The sequence below is a fragment of the Salvelinus namaycush genome, chromosome 35, assembly GCF_016432855.1.
Source record: "Salvelinus namaycush isolate Seneca chromosome 35, SaNama_1.0, whole genome shotgun sequence".
Lineage (NCBI taxonomy): Eukaryota > Metazoa > Chordata > Actinopteri > Salmoniformes > Salmonidae > Salvelinus > Salvelinus namaycush.
The window spans coordinates 22547768-22561322 of NC_052341.1; the positions used below are offsets into that span (position 1 = coordinate 22547768).

At 41.1% G+C, this 13555-nt stretch overlaps 1 protein-coding gene across 1 annotated transcript in view; it reads right to left on the bottom strand.

Annotated features, from left to right (window-relative positions):
* Nucleotides 1-13555, bottom strand: part of gas7b (growth arrest-specific 7b) — a 53953-nt gene that overhangs the window by 27483 nt on the left and 12915 nt on the right. The window contains exon 2 of the mRNA XM_038975001.1: nt 1880-1997. Coding sequence (XP_038830929.1) covers nt 1880-1997 — 118 coding nt within the window. The remainder of the gene's footprint in view (nt 1-1879; nt 1998-13555) is intronic.

The window sequence follows — 13555 nt, forward strand, 5'->3', positions numbered from 1 at the left end:
AGGAAACCACAGTACAGAAACACACTGAACCACAACATAGTAGCCAAACTGTAATGCACAGAAATACAGGAAGGAAACCTCCAAGATACAAGCTGTAACTCAGGAACCTTTACAGCACTAGCTCACCCACGCATGACGGTCCTCTGGTTACTATAGCAACGCAGAAACATAATACACACGGACGCACATGCATGTGCGCGCATACATATATGCACGCACGCACAACATTATCTAATCTATCTGAACTTTAACATAAGAGGGATGGAGGCCCGTTTGAAATAGCGGATATCCTATAAATAGCAGATTGCTTCAGTTAAATGTTATTAGATAGTTGGAGACTTTGGAAAAGTCCTAGTTACAGTGGCTCTGCTGGTTGTGTGTGTGTGTGTGTGTGTGTGTGTGTGTGTGTGTGTGTGTGTGTGTGTGTGTGTGTGTGTGTGTGTGTGTGTGTGTACACTGTGCATTTATTGTGCTTACATTTCCAATTACTTGAGGAAAGCACATCAAAGAAGTACTGGTGATTGTCTATGCCCCTCAGAGGCCGATTTTGCAATACCACAAGTACAATAATCATTTTAATTTTTCAGCTGGGATGACCGTTACAGCTGTGTGTATTTCTGTGCAAAGTTATGAAAGATGAAGCATTTCCCTCCAAGGACATCTGACAGCAAGTAAAACTAATCCAACATCAAGAACAAAAGAGTGTCATGGGATCATATCCCCCTCATCTCTCTGCAACCCTGGAGTCAGAGAGATGGTTAGCTACTGAAGAGATGCTTATTCTCCACATAGAGATAGATATGATAGATATGAAATTATAGATAGATATGATAGATACTCAGATATGAAATTAGTATGTAAGGGAAATAACAACAATGTGAAGGGGTTTTGCCATGCTTTTGGCTGTGTGGTAGACACTCCTTCAGAAGAGGGTGACATGACTGCCCTCTAGTTTGGTTTGTCTTTTCTCTTTCCCATTAACACATTAACCAAAGAGATCTTCATCTAAAAAGGAGAGGGAGGAAGGAGCAACTTGTTATTCTGGTCGTGTTTCTGGGTGGAGTTTTGGTTTGCCAAATTGTAGATGTTTTCTCATGGCCAAGTGTAGACCATGTGCCCAACTCTACACACACAATCTTCCCGCTCCACACAGTAAAAACATGATCCCAGACAGGCACACTGGGAATGCCTTTGGTCTTAATTACAGCTACTATCATTCACAACACAACTTGTTACGGCACTGAATCGCTTTACTCATAAGTGAGTGGTTTCATGACAAAAATACAGTAGATCTACATCTTCTAGTGTCTACAACCTCCCAGTGCTGCGCTGCCAATCTTACTTCTCTCAAAAATAAACTCAGAACCTGAACTGCATTCATCCATCCCCCCCCCCCTCCTCTCTGTAGTTGCCATGACACCCACAGCAGGCATAATAACATCCCCCAGCAGGTCTTCCATTCCATTTCACACCATCATGTCAACACTTCACGTTTCCTCCCGAGTTCATTTAAGGTCAGTAAATCAATACGGTGCCAGTGCCTGTCCTATTCTAGACAGAGGAAAGCTCACCGTGTTGCTTTCTCTGTCTCTGTGTGTCTCTGTCCCTGTCTGTGTGTTTGAGTGGTGGTGCTGGGGATAGAGACAGACAGCTAATTGTGTGGACAGAAACAATGGTGTGAAGAGGAGAGAGAAGAGGAGATATCTTCCCCAAGTCTTTAATGTGCCTCGACACCCAGCAGTACCAGTCAGACACCTCAGCAGTCAACTAGTGCTCTGTGGACATTGTTATGTAGCAGTGACCTTCAACATCTCTAGATTCATATGAATCAACTTATCTTAGGCAATACATGTATATCAGTCTCCATGTGTGTCCTTACCATTGCTGGCTGTGTTGACATAGTAGTGCCGCCCTTGTGGTGACATGTAGCACTTCCAGTGTTGAGGGAGAGGCTCTCCGAGGTCCTCAACAGGCAGTGAGGTCATAGACGCAGTTTTCTGTCAAAACAGATACATAAAAGACGTATAAGATGAATAAAATGAACATAAGGGCTTTCAGCATTCACATGAGTGCTTACCGTGTCTTTTGTTTCTAGCTCATTTCACAATTAGCAACCATTGGTGGATAGACTGCGGTATATTGCAATACAAAAAACAACAAAACAACTAGAGCCAGTCTGCTATTGGCCAGGCATGATAGAACTAATTGAACGTGTCTGCACACACATACGCACACAAACACAGGTGAGTGTGTAGCCAACTCTGGCCAGCTGCTATTGATTAACAACATGAAAACAACATAGTTAAGTACAAGGCCAAGGCCATTGTAACACATGATTGGATGTTATTGGTGGTGGTTGGGAAAACCGGATGAAATTCCATAACAATTACTCTCTGTTATTGGAGCGGGTGCCAACTCGTCAAGCGTCTATAAGAGATTAGTTTTAGTGGGTGTAAGTAATAGTAATCCATAGACTGGAGTGATTCAGGAGAGTTCTAAGTGCAGGTTAAGGTCTTATAACTATTACATGACTGCATGTCTACAGCGGGACAAAGGGAGAGCTAGGCTTAAGATATCTTATTAGTTAATGAGAACCTTTGATTACTTTTAGGTGAGGGGCATTTTCACGGTACACTCAAAAAGATGCTGGGTTAAAAACTACCCAATTTGGGTTATTTGGTAAATATTTGAAAAGAACACATGCTGGGTTATTTTGATTAACATGGGTTAATTTAACCATCAGTTGGGTTTTTAATTCACTTTCATTCTGGGTAGACCCAGCAGCTGGGTCTCAATGTAATCCACAGGTTATTTTCAGGAGGCGTGGTCTATTAGGGGGCGTGGCTTTCATAGTTATATAATTAGGCCACCCGTGAGAGTAAATGTCATTCCTGTTCATTATGTTAAGTTTGTACACTGCACATTTCAATTTCCTTGAATATTTTTGCACATTACGTATTTTAGTATAACATTAATATTTATGGTATTTGATTTGGAGGAGCAGGCGAGTTTGATAAGGACTCACCCCGTTCCTGTACAAAGGACCAAAGACAGACTTTTAGCAAAGTGACTTAACATGGTATCCATGTCTTAAAATTGTTTTACCTTGTTAAATAATTTGTACACATTTTAAATGGCATTTACAGAATTTGATGTTTCTTTACAAGGACAAAGTACTTTTATTTATGGTTGTTTCTATTGTTTTTAACAACATGTACTTTTTAACAAATTTAAAATGCATAAAACATAACAGTGTTATTACGTGTATAAAATGATGAGCAAAAATATATAAGCTGCTTTAAAAGGAAATCCAACAATAAAACTTTTCCAAAAGAAAAAAACATTAATATTTACATATTGTAACAAAGTGGTAACTATCCAGACAGTAGGATATGCATGAGGAACTCACACAGTTGTATAAGCCTCATTAAAGCCACAAACATGTCAGTGTTGAACCATAACATGTGATAACAGAACAGATTAACTGGAATGACATTTACTCTCACAGGCTGCTCTGGATCATTACTCCTAGCTAGCTGCTAGCTAACTAGCTGCAAACGAGTGGCTACTGTTAGCTAACGCCTCTCTCCCGAAGCAAGCACCAGCTAGCCTCGAGCGAAGCCCATATACCAACTAATTCTAGGGCTACAATTACCTCCTTTGCCAATTGGCCTGGACCCTTTATTGTCGACACGGAGCCCTGCCGATCCATCACAACTGGACTGCCGATGTGATCGCCCGATGTGGTCTCAACAGGCTATTCTGTTATGATATCGCCGCAGAACCATCTACTAGCCCCGGCCGTTAGCTCTTTCTGAACGCTGTGTCCCCTGCTCGCCCAGCATAGTAGTGAATACCGTACAGCACCCTGTCTTACCTATTGCTACACTTTTGACCCTATGATCACTCGGCTACACAGCTGATGCTGTTTCAATAACACGGTACCTCATTTTGTTTACCTGTCAGCCCCAGCCTCGAACTCAGGTCCTGTATGTATCTAACTGACCCGCTCTTCGCCATTTACCCGTTGTCTTAGCTCTCCTGATCAACACCTGTGATTGATTTATGCCTCTCTCGAATGTCAATATGCCTTGTCTACTGCTGTCTTGGCTAGTTTTTATTGCTTTATTTCACTGTAGAGCCCTCAGTCCCGCACAAATTGCCTTAGATAGCTCTTTCGTTCCACCCCACACACATGCAGAGACCTCACCTATGTTAATTGATAACTCCAGAGACTAAACCCCTCTCATCATCACGCAACGCATAGGTTTACCTCCACTGTACTCACATCCTACCATACCCTTGTCTGTACATTATGTCTTGAACCTATTCTACCACACCCAGAAATCTGCTCCTTTTATTCTCTGTCCCCAACGCACTAGACGACCAGTTCTTATAGCCATTAGCCGTACCCTTATCCTACTCCTCCTCTGGTGATGTCGAGGTTAACCAAGGCCCTGTAGCCCCCAGCTCCACTACTATTCCCCAGGCGCTATCATTTGTTGACTCCTGTAACCGTAAAAGCATTGGTTTCATGCATGTTAACATCAGAAGCCTCCTCCCTAAGTTAGTTGAATTCACTGCTTTTGCACACTCCGCCAACCCTGATGGCCTAGCCGTGTCTGACTCCTGGCTCAGGAAGGCCACCAAGAATTCTGACATTTTAAACATTTCTGCCAAGATAGTACTGCCAAAGGGGGTGGAGTGGCAATCTATTGCAGCGATAGCCTGCAGAGTTCTGTCATGCTATCCAGGTCTGTACCCAAACAGTTTGAGCTTCTACTTTTAAAAATCGACCTTTCCAGAAATAAGTCTCTCACTGTTGCCGCTTGTTACAGACCCCCCTCAGCCCCCAGCTGCGCCCTGGAAACCATATGTGAATTAATTGCCCCCCATTTATCTTCAGAGTTTGTACTGTTAGGTGACCTAAACTGGGATATGCTTAACACCCCGTCCTACAATCTAAGCGAGATGCCCTCAATCTCACCCAAATTATTATGCAACCTACCAGATACAACCCCAAATCCGTAAACTCGGGCACCCTCATAGATATCGTCCTGACCAACCTGCCCTCTAAATACACCTCTGCTGTCTTCAACCAGGATTTCAGTGATCACTGCCTCATTGCCTGCATCCGTAATGGGTCCGCGGTCAAACCACCACCCCTCATCACAGTCAAACGCTCCCTAAAACACTTCAGTGAGCAGGCCTTTCTAATCAACCTGGCCCGGGTATCCTGGAAAGATATTGACCTCATTCCGTCAGTAGAGGATGCCTGGTTATTCTTTAAAAGTGCTTTCCTCAACATCTTAAATAAGCATGCCCCATTCAAAATATTTAGAACCAAGAACAGATATACAGTTGAAGTTGAAAGTTTACATACACCTTAGCCAGTTTTTCACAATTCCTGACATTTAATCCAAGTAAAAATCCACTGTCTTAGGTCAGTTAGGCTCACCACTTTATTTTAAGAATGTGAAATGTCAGAATAATAGTAGAAAGAAAGATTTATTTCAGCTTTTATTTCTTTCATCACATTCCCAGTGGGTCAGAAGTTTACATACACTCAATTAGTATTTGGTAGCATTGCCTTTTAAAATTGTTTAACCTAGGTCAAATGTTTCGGGAAGCCTTCCACAAGCTTCCCACAATAGGTTGGGTAAATTTTGGCCCATTCCTCCTGACAGAGCAGGTGTAACTGAGTCAGGTTTGCAGGCCTCCTTGCTCGCACACGCTTTTTCAGTTCTGCCCACAAATTTTCTATGGGATTGAGGTCAGGGCTTTGTGATGGCCACTCCAATACCTTGACTTAGTTGTCCTTAAGCCATTTTGACACAACTTTGAGAGTATGCTTGGGGTCATTGTCCATTTGGATGACTCATGTGTGACCAAGCTTTAACTTCCTGACTGAGGTCTTGAGATGTTGCTTCAATATATCCACCTAATTTTCCCTGCCTCATGATGCCATCTAATTTGTGAAGTGCACCAGTCCTTCCTGCAGCAAAGCACCCCCACAACATGATGCTGCCACCCCCGTGCTTCACGATTGGGATGTTGTTCTTCGGCTTGCAAGACTCCCCCTTTTTCCTCCAAACACAATGATGGTCATTATGGCCAAACAGTTCTATTTTTGTTTCATCAGACCAGAGGACATTTCTCCAAAAAGTAAGATCTTTGTCCTCATGTGCAGTTGCAAACCGTAGTCTGGTTTTATGGCGGTTTTGGGTCAGTGACTTCTTCCTTGCTGAGCGGACTTTCAGGTTATGTCGATATAAGACTCATTTTACTGTGGATATAGATACTTTTGAACCCGTTTCCTCCAGCATCTTCACAAGGTCCTTTGCTGTTGTTCTGGGATTCATTTGCACTTTTCGCACCAAAGTACATACATCTCTAGGAGACAGAACGCGTCTCCTTCCTGAGCTGTATGACAGCTGTGTGGTTCCATGGTGTTTGTACAGATGAACGTGGTACCTTCAGGCGTTTGGAAATTGCTCCCAAGGATGAACCAGACTTGTGGAGGTCTACAATTTGTTTTTGTTTTTTCTGAGGACTTGGCTGATTTCTTTTGATTTTCCCATGATGTCAAGCAAAGAGGCACTAAGTTTGAAGGTAGGCCTTGAAATACATCCAATTTCCCAAGCTGTTTAAAGGCACAGTCAACTTAGTGTATGTAAACTTCTGAACCACTGGAATTGTGATACAGTGAATTATAAGTGAAATAATCTGTCTGTAAACAATTGTTGGAAAAATGACTTAGGACATCTACTTTGTGCATGACACAACAGACTTGCCAAAACTATAGTGAATAGCATCTCAGCACGCTCAATGTCCCAAACGATATCAAAATCGCCAAAAGACAATACTGTGCAGCCGTATTCATCGACCTGGCCAAGGCTTTTGACTCTGTCAATCACCGCATTCTTATCGGCAGACTCAACAGCCTTAATTTCTCAAATGACTGCCTCGCCTGGTTCACTAACTACCTCTCAGACAGAGTTCAGTGTGTCAAATCGGAGGGCCTGTTGTCCGGACCTCTGGCAGTCTCTATGGGGGTGCCACAGGATTCAATTCTCGGGCTGACTCTTTTCTCTGTATACATCAATGATGTCGCTCTTGCGGCTGGTGATTCTTTGATCCACCTCTACTCAGACGACACCATTCTGTATACTTCTGGCCCTTCTTTGGACACGGTGTTAACTAGCCTACAGACAAGCTTCAATGCCACACTACACTCCTTCCGTGGCCTCCAACTACTCTACTTAAATGCAAGTAAAGCTAAATGCATGCTCTTCAACCGATTGGTGCCCGCACCTGCTAGCATCACTACGCTGGCCGGTTCTGACTTAGGTATTTGTAGTTGTCCACATATTCTAGGTGTCTGGTTAGACTGAAACTCTCCTTTCAGACTCATATTAAGCATCTCCAATCCTAAATTAAATCTAGAAATCGGCTTCCTATTTCGCAACAAAGCATACTTCACTCATGCTGCAAAACATACCCTCCTAACACTGACAGTCCTACCAATCCTTGACTTCGGCGATGTCATTTACAAAATACCCTTCAACACTCTACTCAGCAAATTGGATGCAGTCTATCACAGTGTCATCCGTTTCATCACCAAAGCCCCATATACTACCCACCACTGCGACCTGTATGCTCTCATTGGCTGGCACTCGCTTCATATTCGTCGCCAAACCCACTGACTCCAGGTCATCTCTAAGTCGTTGCTAGGTAAAGCCCTGCCTTAGTTCACTGGTCACCATAGCAGCACCCACCTGTAGCATGTGCTCCAGCAGGTATATTTCACTGGTCACCCCCAAAGCCTATTCCTCTTTGGCGGCCTTTCCTTCCAGTTCTTTGCAGCCAATGACTGAATTGCAAAAATCACTGAAGCTGGAGACTCATGTCTCCCTCACTAACTTTAAGCATCAACTATCAGAGCAGCTCACAGATCATTGCACCTGTACATAGCCCATCTGTAAATAGCCCATCCAACTACCTCATCCCCATATTGTTATTTATTTTATATATTTTTTTTTTGCTCCTTTGCACCCCAGTGTCTCTACTTGCACATTCATCTTCTGCACATCTATCACTCGTGTTTATTTGCGAAATTGTAATTATTTCGCCACTATGGCCTATTTATTGCCTTACCTCCCTAATCTTACTTCATTTGCACACACTGTATATAGACTTTACTATTGTGTTATTGACTGTTAGTTTGTTTATTCCATGTGTAACTCTGTGTCACACTGCTTTGCTTTATCTTGGCCAGGTCACAGTTGTAAATGAGAACTTGTTCTCAACTGGCTTACCTGGTTAAATAAATAAATTAATAAAAATGTAAATTGATTTTTATTTGGATTTCATGTAATGGACATACACAAAATATTCCAAATTGGTGAAGTGAAAAAAATAACTTGGAAAAGTGGTGCGTACATATGTATTCACCCCCTCTGCTATGAAGCCCCTAAATAAGATCTGGTGCAACCAATTATTTTCAGAAGTCACATTATTAGTTAAATGAAGTCCACCTGTGTGCAATCTAAGTGTCACATGATCTCAGTATATATATATATATATATATATACACCTATTCTGAAAGGCCCCAGAGTCTGCAACACCACTAAGCAAGGGGCACCACCAAGCAAGCGGCACCACGAAGACCAAGGAGCTCTCCAAACAGATCAGGGACAAAGTTGTGGAGAAGTACAGATCAGGGTTGGGTTATAAAAAAATATCAGAAACTTTGTAACATCCCACGGAGCACCAATAAATCCATTATTAAAATATGACAAGAATATGGCACCACAACAAACCTGCCAAGAGAGGGCCGCCCATCAAAACTCATGGACCAGGCAAGGAGGGAATTAATCAGAGAGGCAACAAAGAGACCAAAGATAACCCTGAAGGAGCTGCGAAGCTCCACAGGAGGAGATTGGAGTATCTGTCCAATAGGACGACTTTAAGCCGTACACTCCACAGAGCTGGGCTTTACAGAAGAGTGGCCAGAAAAAAAAGCCATTGCTTAAAGAAAAAAAGAAGCAAATACATTTGGTGTTTGCCAAAAGGCATGTGGGAGACTCCCCAAACATATGGAAGAAGGTACTCTGGTCAGATGAGACTACAAATTGAGCTTTATGGCCATCAAGGAAAACACTGTCTGGCACAAACCAACACCTCTCATCACCCCAAGAACACCATCCCCACAGTGAAGCATGATGGCAGCATCATGCTGTGGGGAAGTTTTTCCATCGGCAGGGACTGGGAAACTGATCAGAATTGAAGGAATGATGGATGGTGCTAAATACAGGGAAATCCATTTCAGTCTTCCAGAGATTTGAGACTGGGACGGAGGTTCACCTTCCAGCAGGACAATGACCCTAAGCATACTGCTAAAGCAAAACTTGAGTGGTTTAAGGGGAAACATTTAAAATGTCTTGGAATGGCCTAGTCAAAGCCCAGACCTCAATCCAATTGAGAATCTGTAGTATGACTTCACTATCACTAGGGTAGGGGGCAGCATTTGAAATTTTGGATGAAAAGCGTGCCCAAAGTAAACTGCCTGCTACTCAGGCCCAGAAGATAGGATATGCATATAATTAGTAGATTTGGATAGAAAACTCTAAAGTTTCCAAAACTGTTAAAATAATGTCTGTGAGTATAACAGAACTGATATGGCAGGCAAAAACCCGAGGAAAATCCAACCAGGAAGTACTATTATTTTGAAAGGCTGTTTTTCCATTGAAAGCCTATCCACCATACAAAGACTTAGGACACAGTTCACGAGCGCCGTGGCTTCCTCTACGTGTGGCCAGTCTTCAGGCATTGTTTCAGGCTTTTACTCTGAAAAATGAGGGAGAAACAGCACTTTCAATCAGTGGCCAGTGGATTTCCATTCATCAGCCATGCGCCCTGATCGGGAACGCGCCTTTCTTGTTTCTCCTTTCCTATTGACGAAGCTTTTGTCCGGTTGAAATATTATTGATTATTTAGTTTAAAAAACTTTGTCTGGAATTAGTGCACGCGCCTTTTATTACTGGATTACTGGACAAAACGCGTGAACAAAAAGGAGGTATTTGGTCATAAAGAGGGACATTATTGAACAAAATGAACATTTGTCTAACATAGAGACCTGGGAGTGCCACCAGATGAAGATCAAAGGTAAGTGACTAATTTTAATGCTATTTCTGACACTCTCCTTGGCTGGAAAATGGTGGTATGGGTTTCTGTGGCTAAGTGCAGATCTAACATAATCGCAAAGTGTGCTTTCGCCGTAAAGTGTTTTTGAAATCTGACACAGCGGTTGCATTAACTGCTCTGTGCTACGGATCCCTTTAGCGGGATCATTTTCTTAAACAACCGCTGAATTGCAGGGCGCAAAATATTACAAAAAATATTTATAATCATGCAATCACAAGTGAAATATACCAAAACACAGCTTAGCTTGTTGTTAATCCACCTATCGCGTCAGATTTTGAAAATATGCTTTACAGCGAAAGAAATCCAAGCTTTTGTGATTGTATCAATCAATGCTAGAACAGTTAGCCCCAAATTAGCATGGTCACGAAAGTCAGAAAAGCAATAAAACTAATCGCTTACCTTTGATAATCTTCGGATGTTTGCACTCACGAGACTCCCAGTTACACAATAAATGTTATTTTTGTTAGATAAATATTACTTTTATAACAAAAAAAAAAGCCATTTGGGTTGTGCGCTATGTTCAGAAAACCAAAGCCTCGTTCCGTTCGACGAAAATTCCAAAAAGTATCCGTAATGTTCGTAGAAACATGTCAAATGTTTTTTATAATCAATCCTCAGGTTGTTTTTAACAAACATAATCGATAATATTTCAACCGGACCGTAACCTATTCAATAAAAGAGAGAAAGAAAATGGAGAGCTACCCCTCTTGCTCGCAGGAACTAATCAAAGGACACCTCACTAGTTTTGAAAAATCTCGCTAATTTTTCAAAATAAAAGCGTGACACTATGTCTAAAGCCTGGTCACAGCCTGAGGAAGCCATTGGAAAAGGAATCTGGTTGATACCCCTTTAAATGGAAGAAAGAAGGGCAAGGAAACACAGATTAAAAATCTTTAAAAAAATCACTTCCGGGTTAGATTTCTCAGGTTGTCGCCTGCAGAATCAGTTTTGTTATACTCACAGACAATATTTTGACAGTTTTGGAAACTTTGGAGTGTTTTCTATCCTAATCTGTAAATTATATGCATATTCTACGATCTGGACCTGAGAAATAGTCCGTTTACCTCGGGAACGTTAGAAAAAAGATATGACCCCTAGCGTCAAGAGGTTTTAAGGAGAAGTTTATCTATATTTCCATGAATAATACTTGTATCGTTTATCAATGTTTATGATGAGTATTTCTGTAATTTGATGTGGCTCTCTGCACTTTCACCGGATGTTTATTTGAGACAATGCATTTCTGACCATAACGCGCCAATGTAAACAGATTTTTGGATATAAATATGAACTTTATCGAATAAAACATACATGTACTGTGTAACATGAAGTCCTATGAGTGCCATCTGATGAAGATCAAAGGTTAGTGATTCATTTTCTCTATTTCTGCTTTTTGTGACTCCTCTCTTTGGCCTGAAAAATGGCTGTGGTTTTCTGTGACTAGGTGCTGACCTAACATAATCGCATGGTGGTTGGACTGTGGTTGGATTTACAAGAAGTTCATCTTTAAAATGGTGGATAATACTTGTATGTTTGAGGAATTTTAATTATTGGAATTCTGTTGTTTTGAATTTGGTGCCCTGCAATTTCACTGGCACTTGTACCAGAGAGGTTAAAGATTTCCACTGGTGTACAGCACCTATCCAAAAATGTGCCAAGCTTATAGAGACATACCCCAAGTGACTTGCAGCTGTAATTGCTGCAAAAGTTGTTTCTACAAAGTATTGACTTTGAGGGCGTGAATAGTTCTATTTTTTGTCTTATTTCTTGTTTGTTTCACAATAAAAAATATTTTGCATCTTCAAAGTGGTTGGCATGTTGTGTAAATCAAATGATACAACACCCCCTCAAAAATCAAGGTAACAAAATAGAAAAAATGCAAAGGGGGGTGAATACTTTTGCAAGCCACTGTATGCTAGCACACTCGTTTGGTTCGCCTAGCCGACTTCAGCTTGCCACCAGCTGAACTGAAGCAGGCTTACGTCTTTACACTAAAAGGGCATGATCATCATTTTCACAATTTACAGTATTATTCCAGCCTCATAGTGTGGAAATATATACAGTGCCTTCAGAAAGTAGTCACACCCCTTGACTGTTTCCACATTTTGTTGTGTTACAGCCTAAATTTAAAATTGATTAAATATATGTTTTGGGGGGGGTCACTGGCCTACACACAATACCCCATTATTGTTATGGCATGCCTAAATAAGTTCAAGAGTAAAACTGTACTTAGCAAGTTGCATGGACTCACTCTGTGTGCAATAATAGTGTTTAACATGATTTCTGAATGACTACCTCATCTCTGTACCCTACACATACAGATGATTGTAAGGTCCCTCAGTCGATCAGTGAATTTCAAACACAGATTCAACCACAATGACCAGGGAACTTTTCCAGTGCCTCACAAATAAAGGCACCTATTGGTAGATGGGTAAAGAAAGTAGACATTGAATATCATTTTCAGCATGAAGTTATTAATTACACTTTGGATGGTGTATCAATACATCCAGTCACTACAATTCTGTTGCTGGAGAGGAAGGAAACCACTAAGTGATTTCACAATGAGGCAATGTCTCAATGCTGACTTTAAAATAGTAACAGGGTTTAATAGCTGTAGGAGAAAACTACAATGTTGTTGATCCATCCTCAGTTAACTCCCCAATACAAACCTAAATGACAGAGTGAAAAGGAAGCTTGTACAGAATTTAAAAAATATTACAAAACATGCAAAGCAATTAACTTTTTTGTGCTGAATACAAAATGTTACATTTGGGGCAAATCCAATACAACACATTACTGAGAATCACTCCATATTTTAAAGCAAAGTGGTGGCTGCATCATGTTATGGGTATGCTAGTAATCGTTTAGGACTGGGGAGTTTTTCCAGGATTAAAAAAAACGTATTGGAGCTAAGCACAGGCAGTTCAAGCACTGAGTGACAGTTGACTTAAATCTAGTTGAGAATCTATGACAGGACCTGAAAATGGTTTTCTAGCAATGATCAACAAAACAAAATGACAGAACTTGAAGAATTTTTTTAATATATATTTTTTTAAGTTTATTTTTTTAAACAATGGGCAAATGGTGCTCAATCCAGGTGTGGAAAGCTCTTAAACACTTACCCAGAAAGACTCACAGCTGAAAACGCTGCCAAAGGTGCTTCTACAAAGTATTGACTCAGGGGTGTGAATACATACAGTAGCAGTCAAGTTTGGACACCTACTCATTCCAGGGTTTTTCTTTAAATTTTACTATTTTCTACACTGTAGAAGAATAATGAAGATATCAAAACTATGAAATTACATATGGAATCATGTAGTAACCATTTATATTTGAGATTCTTCAAAGTAGC